General features: G+C 41.6%; 1 protein-coding gene across 1 annotated transcript in view; it reads left to right on the top strand.

Moving 5' to 3' along the window:
• Window positions 1-14,411, top strand: part of EXOC6 (exocyst complex component 6) — a 133,057-nt gene that overhangs the window by 34,384 nt on the left and 84,262 nt on the right. Inside the window, exons 9-13 of the mRNA XM_080911470.1 lie at window positions 575-658; window positions 3,934-3,980; window positions 4,113-4,233; window positions 6,109-6,180; window positions 9,268-9,365. Of these exons, the coding sequence (XP_080767596.1) occupies window positions 575-658; window positions 3,934-3,980; window positions 4,113-4,233; window positions 6,109-6,180; window positions 9,268-9,365 (422 nt within the window). The remainder of the gene's footprint in view (window positions 1-574; window positions 659-3,933; window positions 3,981-4,112; window positions 4,234-6,108; window positions 6,181-9,267; window positions 9,366-14,411) is intronic.

The following is a 14,411-nucleotide window of genomic DNA, read 5'->3' as shown; positions in this document are numbered from 1 at the left end:
GTGGTTAGCAAAGTTCATTTATTTGTTGTGTGGTGCTGTGGGAGGCAAGTGTGAATGCTACAGAACACCTGTCGCCTGCACTGGGGCACTAGGGAAAGCCACATCCAGGAGCAGTTGTGAAAACGTCAGAGAACGTAAGCTGGGAACTGCCCATCAGGGAGAGCACATGTAAGAGCCTGAAGGTTGACGGACAAGGGCGGTGTGCTGGGCAGCGTGTGGCTCGCATGGAGAGAGGCAGGCTGTGGTCTGACAGATGATTTCCTTATTTAACAACTCTCACTGAGAACCACATTTTAGTTTGCTCAGTGAGAAGCCTATAATGGTAAATTAGGAAAAGGTCTAATCCTTTGAACTCTGTTTTAGGTAACTTCCAAATAAAGTTGCTATTTTTGAGCTATAATGCCACCCCTTTTCCTTGGCCTCTAGTGTGAAATGCCATTTGTCATTTACATTCCAGTCTGGAAAATTAACCTCAGTCTCAGAGGATGAAGAAGGCTGTCTCGGCAGGGGCAGGGAAGGGGAGGAGGGAGGTGGGAGGGCTCCTCATGGTCATCATTCTCCTGATGTTCTTTAGGGTGATGAAGAAACTTTTGAAAACTATTACCGGAAGCAGAGGAAGAAGCAGGCACGCCTGGTTCTGCAGCCGCAGTCGAGTGTGGTGAGGGTGGTTTCTTGTGCCCCTGGCATGGTGCTTACACACGTACCTGGCTTTAGTTCTCTGCTCATTCACATATAAATATTTATTGAACACCTACTATGTATAGTCATTGACTTAGGTGCCAAGTGTACAATAGTGAGCAAAACTGGCTCAGTCTTTTTTCTCGTGAGTTTACGTTCTATTAGAAAGGATAGACACTGAATTAAAAACAGATAAACAAGCAAAATGTCAGGGAGGATAATTTGTCTCTGACAATATGGTAAACTGTGCTCTGGGATTCTTTGTCACATTGAACAAAATAACTGGGGTGGACTGTTTCTGTGTATTTTTATTTTCATTTTTGTGTTTGTGGCTGGGGTAGTTTAATCATGTGACTAGGGTGCTAGTCACTGCAGAGGCCAGGAGAGGGCGGTAGGTCCCCTGGAACTGGAATAACTGGTGGTTGTCAGTCTTTTCATAGGTACTGGAAATTAAACTCAGGTCCTCTGTAAGAGCAGCAAGTGTTCTTAACCACTGAGCCATTTTTCTAGCTTCAGGGTAGACTTAAAAAAAATTAGATTTTTCTTAAATATACTGAGGATCTGGCAGAAAAGTATAATTCAGCCAGAAACTTTGGCTGTGGTAACATTTACATGACTAAATGTTTGTAACTCAGGCACTACACATGAAAAATACCTCAGAGCATTCGTCTGCTGGGACCTATGTGGAGGCAGAAGCCCAGGTAGCCCTGATGAGGCATCAGGTACAGCTCTCATCCGAAAAGCATCTGTGGACTAGGAGAGTGCATTCTGAGTAACATCGGGTCAAGCCTAGGGCACTGGAGAGCCGCCCTGTAGGAGATTGCCTTTCTTATAATTTGAGGCTTGGCTTCTGAGGGCTTTAAGCCCATTGTTAAGGTGACCAGGAGATAAAACCATCTAAAAACCTCTCAATTAATGACAAATAGGCCAGATTTAAAAACAAAAAAAGGATATTAAATAGTTATTTTATTACAGATACACAGATAATGTGCATACACATGAGAATGTTGTTCAGTATACATTTTTATTAGGAAAATGTAAATAAAAGCTACAAGGAATTACTGCCATATTCATATGGAATGCCTTACATTAAAAAGATTGGCAGTGTCAGGTGCTGGTAAGGATGTGGGACTCAGCAGCTGGAATTATCTTACATTTCTGGTGGGTATAAAAGTAATATTGTTACTGTGAAAAATGGTTTGGCAATTTGCCATAACAAATTGTTACACAACCCTAAGACCCCCTAGGTAGTCACTCATAAGAAATGAGGATGTATCTTTTATACAGTGGCTCATATGTGAATGCTTATAGTAGCCTTATTCAAAAATAACAAAATCTAGAACTTTCCTCAATGTCTGTGGACTCATTAGTAGACAAACTGCATCATTATGAACCAGCAGTTACTGAGGAACACAGAAGTATATGGATACCATTTTTAAAAGACCATTCTAAGTGAAAACACTTGGATATATGAAATTGGTACAGTATTGTTCATGTAGTTGAAGTTTTTGAAAAGACACAATGGGGTCAGTGGTGGCCAAGGCCTGGGTGTCCATCAGGATAGTTCACTACAAAGAGGCGTGAGGGAGCTTTATGAGATATAGCTAGAGACACATGCACATCTTTCTGTCTTGGTAATTATACTTTTATCAGAGCTCAGTGATGGAGTTCTGGACTGTAATCCCAAGCAGCATACCAGCAGGCGGGGGACAAAAGAAATAGCTCCTAGAAGGTCTTGGAGGCACAAGATGTATCCAATAAGAAGACTGGAACATCCTCAGCAGGCCTGTCTCGGGCTCAGTATCTAGGGAAAGAAGGGTTAGCCGATGTTTTCAGAGAAGACAGAATGCACAGATATACACTCATGTAGTTTTCTGGGGGGCTGGTTCTTTCCACCATGTGATTCTTGGTGGTTGAACTCACATTATATGCTTAGTGGCAAGTGGCCTTTATCTGCTTAGTCATCTGGTAAGACCTTATGTTGTTTTAAGTTAAAAAGTATTTACAAGGCAGGAGATGTCTCAGAGGATAAAAGACCCTTCCTCTAATCCTCATGACCTGAGCTCAAGGCCTGGAACACATGGGGTGGAAGGAAAGAACAGATTCCTACAAGATGTTCTCTATACATAGAAACACACACACATCAGTAAATGTAACTCAAATATAACACAAATACTGTACACATAAATAAATGAATAATTAGTAAGAGTATTAATCATTATTACTGCCTTCAACTGAGAGACCCTGATGTTTGAAAACTTTAATCACAATTATGGAATACATTTAGTTTCTTTTCTAGTTACTATAATAAAATATCAACTTGGGGGAAAGATTTATGTAAGCCCACAAGTTCAGGTTACTGTTCACTGCAGCAGGAAGTCACACCATCAGGAGTTTCAGGGACCTCACATCACATCCACACACAGGAGAGAGGAGCAGATCCAAGCATGCTTGTGCACCACTCCCTTCCTTTCAGAGTGAATGAATGAAAATCTAGGCCTCAAGTACAGAACACAGTGCTGCCCATTTCCTGAGCAGCTCTTCCCACAATGAAGCAATCAAGACAAATCCTCACAGAAATGACAACAGCTAACCAGATGTAGATAATCCCCTATGAGGCTCCAGAGTATGTTGTGTTGACAGCATCTAGAACTCACTTGAAACATAGGCGGGCATGTGTGTATGTGCACACATGCTTGTGCTTGCCTGCATGTGTGTGAATGCATTCATGTATGTGCTAGTATTTATGGAGACTGGAGGCTAATGTGGGAAAATTATTTTCAGTCTCTCTTTCACTTTATTCTTAGCACAAGGGTCTCTAATCAAACCCAGAGCTCACTGCTATAGCATCTTGCTAGCCAGCTTACTCTGGGGATCTCTTTCTCTTCCTCCTGAGGCTAGAATTACAGGTTCACTGCAGTGTTTACATTCATTCTGATCCTCACACTTGCTGAGCGAGGCTTCAGCCACAGCTGTCTCCCTAGCCCCACCCCAGCCCATTTGACTTGGGTTGTAAATGGCATAAAAGTGTTATGGGTGGCACTTAAAAGTAAATAATAAAAGAGTAAAATGATTTGAATGTACAATCCATGATAGAAAGGACTTTTTGTTATTTTCAGGTATATCCCTGATACCTAATTAGTAAGCATGACTTTGTAGGCTCTCAATAAATATTTACTAACCAAGTTATAGTGACTTGAAACTTTATGTTACTGTATTTATTTGTTTAAATTGATTTTTATTTTTCATTTGAAGCATGAAACAGTTGATGGCTATAGAAGATATTTCACTCAAATTGTAGGGTATGTATCTAATATGGAAGAAACCATTTACTGATTTTATTTAAGTTTGTTAAAAGTCAGAAATAATTATTTTCTACTTGCGCTTTCTCCCTTTCCCCTAAACACATGCTGTGTGGGTAATTGCCATTTTAGGTTCTTTGTTGTGGAAGATCACATTTTACATGTGACCCAAGGATTAGTGACCAGGGCATACACTGATGAACTCTGGAACATGGCCCTCTCAAAGATAATTGCTGTCCTCAGAGCTCACTCAGTAAGTCAGACCAGTTATGCTAATAATTATACTTTAATTTGATTTGTATAATATGGAAAACTGTACCTTTATTACTCTTCATTTTTAGTTAATTGCTCAAATTTGTGAGTAGTAATATCAAGGTTTCTTTATGGTTCCGTAAGGCTGTGGTATTGTAGCTGACCGGGGCTTCTCAGGACGCCTTTATTTGAATATTACAGAAAATGAGAAATTAGGCTGGTCTCATTCGTCTCCGCTGACCTCTTCATTAGCTCACCAAGCAACACTGCGAAGAAAGGGTTTTTAATTATTCCAGAGTTTTTGTTTCCAAAATCAACTCTACCATTAAAACTCAGTAGAGCTTGTTTGAGAACATTTATAATTTTTAAAAGTCTGCAATTTTTGCAGTTTGAACTCATTTGAAATAATAAAGCTCTATATAATGAGAGATTATTTGAATGGGTAAAAATTAAATGATCAACTACCTTCTTAATGCCCTTAGTGGAAATAACTAGTTTTAGTTGTTTGCCTTCAATAAAGTAGCCTTATACTTAGAATTTTGTATTTAATTATTATAATTGGTAATTAAGACTTAAAATAGGTGAAAGGGGAAATTTTTATATTTAGGTTATAAATATGCTATATTTATGCTTATTAGGGTTATAGATTTTTGATATAATGATAATAAAACTTTAAAAAATATTTTGGTAGATAAAATATTTTGGGGTGCTGGGAGTGAAATCTAGGGCATCAAATCTAGGGCATCATGTACTGAGCTAGCCCTGTGTAAGAATGATATATTTTATCATTATCTATATTGAAATCAGCTCCAAGTACATGCAGTTATGCCATATTCCTATTAAATCAATGACATTAAATATGAAATTGTAGCATAAGTATAAAATTACATTAAAAATCTTTAGTGTTATGAAATTATAACATAGTAAATATAATATCACATTCGAAAACTGTTATTAAGAGACAGTGAAGGCATAGCCAACAGACACAGGGGCCTAGCATAACTGTCCACCCAGCAGCCAGTGGAAGCAGGTGCAGAGCCCCACAGCCAGACATTAGATAGAACTTGGGGAGTCTTATGGAAGAGCTGGAGGAAGGACTGGGGGCCCAAAGAGGAAGGGACTCCACAGGAGTCCAACAGAGTCAAGTAACCTGAACCTTAGGGCTGCCAGAGACCGAACCACCAACCAAGAGTGGGCACAGACGGGACCTAGGTCCCCTGCACATATGCAGCAGATGAGCAGCGTCATCCCCAACGACAGGAGTGAGGGATGTTCCTGAATCTGTTGCCTGCCTGCCTATGGATCCTGTTTTCTTAAGTGGACCCAGAGAGAGCCGATGGGCCTGGAGGCCCGTAGCAGGGGGAGTAGTGTGGGTGGTACCTAGAATGGGGCTGTCCCTTCTCAAAGGAGGAAGGGAGGGAGGAACGGGGCGGGGGGGGGGAGCTGATAGTGGGATGTAAAGTGAATAAATAAAATAATTTTAAAAAGAGAGATACTGAAGTAATAGCTCTATCTTTTTTAATGTATTAATTTTCTTTTGGCGAGTTACTAAAAAGAAAACAAAACCTTAAATTTGCATTCTTGAATTGGGAAAGGCAATATGCCTTTTTAAGATAGAGAATAGATCCATAATGAAACTAGACACGTACAGTATAATGGAGACCACTGTTTTCAAGAACGTGAAGATGTACAGAAATACAAACATCCTTTTGCTCCCATGCAGTCTTACACGCCGTGCTCCAGGCTCTTGTTAAACATGCTGAGCCTTGGGTCTAATGAACCCAGATTTTAAGGACAAAGTCTGAGGTTCTCATGCCTTAATTTTAACTTCTGTTTTTGTTGTTTTGTGTGTCTTCATTTGCCCCTGACCCTGCAGTCTTACTGCACTGACCCCGACCTTGTTCTGGAGTTGAAGAATCTCATTGTACTCTTTGCGGATACTTTGCAGGTAGGTGATACCCTAACCTTCGGACAGTGATGATTTTGGGTATGTAAAGACATAAAAGGTATAGACTGAATTTTATTGTATTGTTGATTAATGGTAGCAAATCATTAGTAATAAATGCTTATGTATACATATTGATGTTCTCCTACTGAGAACTGTACACAACACCCCCTTTGCAGTTTTGAACCTTGGACAGAACTCAGGAGACACTGGCACCTTTTGAAGTACGGGCCATTTCAGTGAGACTATAATATTGTAACTTAAAGCAGGAAGCCATAGCCAGGCATGGTGGTGCACACCTTTAATCCAGTACTTGTCAGGCAGATGGCTGTGAGCTTGAGGCCGCCTGGTCTACGTAGCTAGTTCCAGGACAGCCAGGGCACAGAGAAACCTTGTCTCAAAAACAAACAAAGTAAACCAAACCAAACAAATAATCAAAAAAGGCTGGACATATGGTGTGTGGTGTATATCTGTAATCTCTGCAGCTGTAGAGGGGCTGAGGCAGGAGGCTCTTGAGTTTGAGACCAACTTCGGCTGCATAGGTAGCCCTCAGCCTCTGGACAGGACAATTACTAAAGACTGCAAATGAACCGAGACTTAGTGAGGTGGCTGAGCAGGCAGATGCTAATGACCTGAGTTCCATCCCTGGGACCCACATAGTGGAAGGAAAAATGACTCCTGCAAATTGTCCTCTAACAAGTAAATAAAATATAATAAAAAATTAAAAGGGTCGATAGTTTAAAAATATTTCAGAAATGTCAGGTGAGATAAAATAGGTTTCTCTGTCAGTGCCTTTCTCAGAATTAATGTGTATGATAAGGTTCCAAAGGGACATGGCTGTGCAGTACCCCCAGTACCTGTGGCGGTGCAGTACCCCCAGTACCCGTGACTGTGCAGTTCTCCCAGTACCTGTGACTGTGCAGTTCCCCCAGTACCTGTGACTGTGCAGTACCCCCAGTACCTGTGGCTGTGCAGTACCCCCAGTACCTGTGACTGTGCAGTTCCCCCAGTACCTGTGCCTGTGCAGTACCCCCAGTACCTGTGGCTGTGCAGTACCCCCAGTACCTGTGACTGTGCAGTTCCCCCAGTACCTGTGACTGTGCAGTACCCCCAGTATCTGTGGCTGTGCAGTACCCCCAGTACCTGTGGCTGTGCAGTTCCCCCAGTATCTGTGGCTGTGCAGTACCCCCAGTACCTGTGGCTGTGCAGTACCCCCAGTACCTGTGACTGTGCAGTTCCTCTAGTCATGTTATTATCCTCAGTTCATGTGACTCTTGAAAACTTCTCTTTCTCTTAGAACATTTTTAAAATTTGTAGTTTCAAAAACACTGCTTTGGTGGCTGGAGAGATGTGCCATCAGTTAAGAGCACGTACTGTCTTTCCAAGGACATGGGTTTGGGTCTCAGCACCCATGTCAGGTGGCCACGGGTACTTGTTAATCTAGCTTCAGGGAATCTGATGCCTCTGGCCCCTGGGAACCTACACACACACCACATACGCCTACAGACATACATACACACTGCATACACCTACAGACATACATACACACCGCATACACCTACAGACATACATACACACTGCATACACCTACAGACATACATACACACCGCATACACCTACAGACATACACACATACCGCATACACCTACAGACATACACACATACCGCATACACCTACAGACATACACACATACCGCATACACCTACAGACATACACACATACTGCATACACCTACAGACATACACACATACCGCTTACACCCTCAGACATACACACATACCGCTTACACCCTCAGACATACACACATACCGCATACACCCTCAGACATACACACATACCGCATACACCTACAGACATACACACATACTGCATACACCTACAGACATATACACATACTGCATACACCTACAGACATACACACATACCGCTTACACCCTCAGACATACACACATACCGCATACACCTACAGACATACACACATACCGCATACACCTACAGACATACACACATACCGCTTACACCCTCAGACATACACACATACCACATACACCTACAGACATACACACATACTGCTTACACCTACAGACATACACACATACCGCATACACCTACAGACATACACACATACCGCATACACCTACAGACATACACACATACCGCTTACACCCTCAGACATACACACATACTGCATACACCTACAGACATACACACATACCGCTTACACCCTCAGACATATACACATACTGCATACACCCTCAGACATACACAGGATTTTAAGAGATAATAAAAGGAAATGCTAGAATGAGCTATTTGCTTTATCATAATAACGTTTACATGATTATTTTCTTTATTCTTAAGAGCTAAGGAGAATACCCTGCACACTTCTTTGTAAATTTTTATCACCTTATGTATTTATTAATTTAAATGGTCTATTTGTTATTATAAGAGTGATTTGGAATGTCTTGGTTTTTTTCTTCATAAGTTTTGTGATGCCTATGTCTATCATACTGATCTCCTTGTATTAATAAATTTTATTTGTAGCTTCCTTAATTTAGGGGCCCCTTTGTGAGTAAGTCAGGCAAACTCTGCTTTCCTTAATGGTTTGAAGTATTGCAGTATGCCGTGGGGACCACTGTTGTATAAGTGGTCACCAGTCTGTCAGTTGCTTGTTAGGATCTTAATTAAATAAAGTGACGGGAGTCGCCAAGCACAAGGTCTACCTCAGTTGGCATCCAGCTGTGATATGTAAGATTTACCACAGTCTAAGCAGGAGCTGGGCGTGTATTCTCCTTATCTCTTCGTATGACCATTACCCACAGCTCTGGGACCAGCGTTTTAAAAGTAGTTGAATCTGGAGTATTTGGTAAATTCCAGGGAACTTTGTAGGGATCACATAAAAGTTAAGCTATGGAGGCATTGGGAGAGCAACAGTGTTAGTTATGTAAAATGGCAGCCAGGTGTGTGCTGTGATGGCTGTGAGAACCTTCCTCGGTGGTGTGGGAAGCTGTGCAGCAGGAGTGTGAAGAGAGGGAACCAGTGAGAAGCTTGACTTAGATGAGTGACTTGCCATCTTTTTCCTCGTTTCTTAGGGTTATGGCTTTCCAGTCAACCGACTCTTTGACCTTTTATTTGAAATAAGAGATCAATACAACGAAACACTGCTTAAGAAATGGGCTGGTATTTTCAGGTGGGTCTAGGCTGTGGTGCCGGAGCATAATGAGTAAGTTCGCTAAACATTTAACCACTTGGTTTTGCATGTAGTAATAAGAAAGCCTGCGGTCGGTGTCTGCTGCGGCAAACAGCAGACAACACACATAACTGCGGTTGCATGAAGCACACTCCACTGCTGGGACTCCAGGACTTCTCTCCAGAACCCTTGCCTCCCAGACAGAACTCGGGTTCATCGTCCTCCAGCCCTGGCAACCACTGGCCGATCTTGCCTCTAAATTTGACTACTCTAGAACCTCATGTAGTGCAATTAAGGGACATTTGCTCTTTTGTGTTGGGATTGGTTCACTTAGCGTGTCATTGTGGCCCATTGATGTTGCACGGGGGCCAAAACTATATTCTTTTATATCTAGGTCATTTTACATCTTTGGTCGGCTACATTTTCTTTGTAGTGAATATCCTGCTGGATGCCCAGGCCTTGGCCACCACTCACCCCATTTTGTCCTATAGGTTTGCCTTTTCAAAAATTTCAATTATATAGACCACATGTACCAATTTCATATATCTGAACATTTTTACTTAGGTGCTTTAAGAGTGTATTCATATGTTTGTGTGTTCCTTAATAAATCCAGCACAATAATATCTTTATTCATATTAATGTAATTTGTCTACTAATGAGTTCACAGACATTGAGGATGGTTGTTTTATGGACTATTTTAATATTGTTGTAAGCACAAGTGTACCTGTATCTGAGAACTTGTCTCAGATATTTTGAAGCTTATACTCAGAAGTGGGATGCCGGGTCATATGATAATTTATTTTTCATTTATTTTGGGGGGATGCCATACTGTTTTCCATAGTGGAGGAACCATTTATAATGTATTTATTTATACTTTAGTTTTAGTATCTGTAATTTTTCTAGTAAATGCTTAGATATTTATAAGGCCATATGTATTTTAAGGTATTTTGCATTGAGACAGACCTTTATGTCTTAAGTGTGGCCTGGGGTGGGTACTGTTTCTATAGCATAGCTGAGAACTCCTGAAGTAGGATGGATGATTTGTATAATCACTTCCTTGACTGCTGTGGACTGAAGTATTTGAGTATCTATGGGGGTCTGCATTCCCATTAAAGGAAAGTATGCCTTCTTTATGACTCAAGCATTTCCCTTCTCTTTCCCTATGTCCCTCACCTATCCTTGTCTTTCTTCTTCTCGGCTTCTTTATCTTTTTCAGAAAAAAAAAGTCACTCTCAGTTTCTTACATATAGGTTGCTACGAAGTAAGATAGAATTAATATAGTAGTATCTGTTACTTAAAAAAAATGTGCCAAACAGTTTTGTATGAGCTTAGTACTTACTCCAGCAGTTTTTAAAATTGAAGGTTAACCTTCTGAATTCTGTAATAAAAATGCTTTGTAAATCCCTAGATGGCCTGTAAGGTAATAAACCTGCATTAAACTTAGCGAAACAAATCCTTGCTTGAACTGACTATATTAGCATGTGTTGATTTATTTATTACTTTTGGGGGAGTTGCAATGTTGCAGCTCGAAGGCAGGGCCTCTGTGGATGCTGGGCAATGGCCCTGCCACAGACTACATCCCTAAGCCTTTTAACTTCGATTTTTAAATGTTTCCCATTTGTTTATTTAGTATGTATACACACACACACACACGCACACACACACACACACACACACACACACACACACACACACGTGTGCACCTATGCGTATGTAGGAGATAGTTCTTTCTTTCCATCATGTGGTTTTGGGAAATAAAACTCAGGTGTCAGGTACTTTTACCTACGAACTCTCACTGGCCCAGGCCTTTTTATCTTAGAACAAGAACCTGCTAAGTTTCCCAGGCTGAGCTCACTCTGTGGCCCACATAGGCCTTGAACTTGTTTTACTGCCATGGTCTTCCGAGGGCCTGGAGTTGTAGGTTTGCTTAATAAAATTTAGGAGTTTTTCTTCATCGGGTACTGACACAGATGAGTAATTGACAATATTTGTGTATAACTGTCACCAGTTTTTATATCAAGTATTTGAAATATAGGAAATACATATGGATAGAGGCGGATCTGTGACATAATTCTATAATTTAATGTGATATCTTTATACATATAAAGTCCTAGAGTTGATGCTGCGCACTTGAAGGCTCCTTTGGGAGATTTTCTAACTATGATTGATTGTCTAAAGCCTCCTAGCAGGGTCATTCCTCCTGAGGACTAGGAGAACTGTGAAATACTTTTCTCACTGAGAAGCTAAAGCATTTGTCAAATAGAAATAAAATAGATGTAAATAGAACACAATAGGCTTCATCATTAGTAATTGTGGAGGAAAACAAACATTTCAACTATAATACATAATTTCCAAATACATTTTAGTTTCTACTTTTAACACCCTCTTAAGTAATGTCTTACTAGGGAGTGGTTCACTGTGATTGAGCCTTTTCATTTGTGTATTTCCTTTTTCACCACCAGAGCAAATCAACAAACTGCCATCGCCTTCACTCTGCAGTGCAGTTACATGTACATTCTCTTGGCAGTTGTGTCGTGAACATTGTGAACTGCAGTTGTCCTACTGTGCGACAGTTCTCACAGTCCTGTCCTCTGTCTCTCAATGTCCTTTTCTCTCATTGTGAACTGCAGTCGTCCTACTGTGTGACAGTTCTCACAGCCCTGTCCTCTGTCTCTCGATGTCCTTTTCTCTCATTGTGAACTGCAGTCGTCCTACTGTGCGACAGTTCTCACAGCCCTGTCCTCTGTCTCTCGATGTCCTTTTCTCTCATTGTGAACTGCAGTCGTCCTACTGTGCGACAGTTCTCACAGCCCTGTCCTGTCTCTCGATGTCCTTTTCTCTCATTGTGAACTGCAGTTGTCCTACTGTGCGACAGTTCTCACAGTCCTGTCCTCTGTCTCTCGATGTCCTTTTCTCTCATTGTGAACTGCAGTCGTCCTACTGTGCGACAGTTCTCACAGTCCTGTCCTCTGTCTCTCGATGTCCTTTTCTCTCATTGTGAACTGCAGTCATCCTACTGTGCGACAGTTCTCACAGCCCGTGTCCTCTGTCTCTCGATGTCCTTTTCTCTTGATCCCTCTGTGCACCACTGTTCTGCTTTCTGATCCTGTGAGTCTGACTTTTTTAGGTTCTGTACAGAAGTAAAGTCATAAAGTCTTCTAAGCCAGGCTTGTTTCATTTAGCATAAGGTCCTCCAGGTTCTTCTGTGTGAGTGCAAATGATTGAATGTCTTCATTTTTAAGAAAGAATAAAACATGTCTTATCCATCCATCCATCCATTCATCCATCCATCAGAAGCGAAAGCTGGCTCCATATCTTGCACACTGCAGCTTTTGCAGACAATGCTGCATTCCATGACATTGCAGACAATGCTGCATACTGTAACATTGCAGACAACGCTGCATACTGTAACATTGCAGACAACGCTGCATACTGTAACATTGCAGACAACGCTGCATACTGTAACATTGCAGACAATGCTGCATACTGTAACATTGCAGACAATGCTGCATTCTGTAACATTGCAGAAGTGCTGCATACTGTAACATTGCAGACAATGCTGCATTCCGTGACATTGCAGACAATGCTGCATTCCATGGCATTGCAGACAATGCTGCATACTGTAACATTGCAGACAATGCTGCATACTGTAACATTGCAGACAGTGCTGCATACTGTAACATTGCAGACAGTGCTGCATACTGTAACATTGCAGACAGTGCTGCATTCTGTAACATCGCAGACAATGCTGCATTCCGTGACATCGCAGACAACGCTGCATTCCGTGACATTGCAGACAATGCTGCATTCCGTAACATTGCAGACAAGGCTGCATTCTGTAACATTGCAGACAATGCTGCATACTGTAACATTGCAGACAATGCTGCATTCCGTAGTTGTTACAGACAGCCAACTCTTAAGAACTCTACCACACCTTTACTGCTTCCGTCCCGGGTGGATATGACCACCTGGGTGTGTTGTTTTCACTCACTTCCCCGTGTTGTGTTGTTGCCAAGCCTTAGACACACACATCCCAACTCTGTGGTGGGCTTTATGCGTTCTGGCACTACACCGTTTGAACTCAGTTAAGTAGTCGCATCAAAGAACACACCAAACTACTCTGATGCAATAGATACAATATAATTTGCTAACCTTTATAAGTCAAATGATCTTGTACAATTCCATCCCCTGTAAAGCATTCATTACAACCTTATTTATGAAGAGATGCGCCGAGAGAAACAAACATCTGCCTCCATCTTTGTTTCTCCCCAAATCTTTCCTCCTCTCTTCCTCTTCTGTTTTCCTAGCCTTTTCCCTGCCTACCTCTCCACTGTCCAATTATGTATCACCTTAACATCAGCCCATAGATGTAGGACAGCAGATACTTTCTCACTTTCCAAATCCTACATCCTCTGGACAGACACATGGCGGCGGGGCTGACAGCTCACGTGGGTGTATTCGCTGCGGTTCTCTTCATACTATTGGTCTTCCACATTCTTTCCTGTAATGGCAGTCTTAATTTCTATTTCCACCAACGGAGCACAAGGATTTTCTTTCTGCACATCCTTACCAACACATACGTACCTTTCTTTTTCAGTTCTAATAGGCTTGAGATGATGTCATGTTGTGTCTTAAGTTCGAATATTTGTTGTGGTTGGTGATACTGAACAGCCCCCCATTTGCCTGTTTTTTTGCCATTTGAGTGACTTAGAAAATAACTCTTTAGGGTCTTGCTCATGCCCATCAGTTGATCTGGGCATGGTGGCTGGTGCACTACTTTAGTCCCAGGCCTAGGGAGACGGAGGCTAAAAGAAAGTTGGTCAATGGGAAAGTAGTGACCTTGGACAGGACAGGCGGGTTCTGACAGTCCTCCAAAACTCAGCCAGTGATGTTGTTTCACACAGAAGTCAGGGAGCTGAGGTCCTTCATTTGTGATTACACCTTTTGATCCTGTTGTCTCCAGGAAGGTAAGGTTGTCACACAGTTACTTCAGACATGCTTTTGACCCAGAACAGTCTGCATCCCTTCCGTTTTAAACCCAATGGC

This window comes from Micromys minutus (assembly GCF_963924665.1).
Source record: "Micromys minutus genome assembly, chromosome: 2".
Classification (NCBI taxonomy): domain Eukaryota; kingdom Metazoa; phylum Chordata; class Mammalia; order Rodentia; family Muridae; genus Micromys; species Micromys minutus.
Note: the sequence above shows the minus strand (reverse complement) of the source record. Positions and strands in the feature narration are given on the sequence as shown.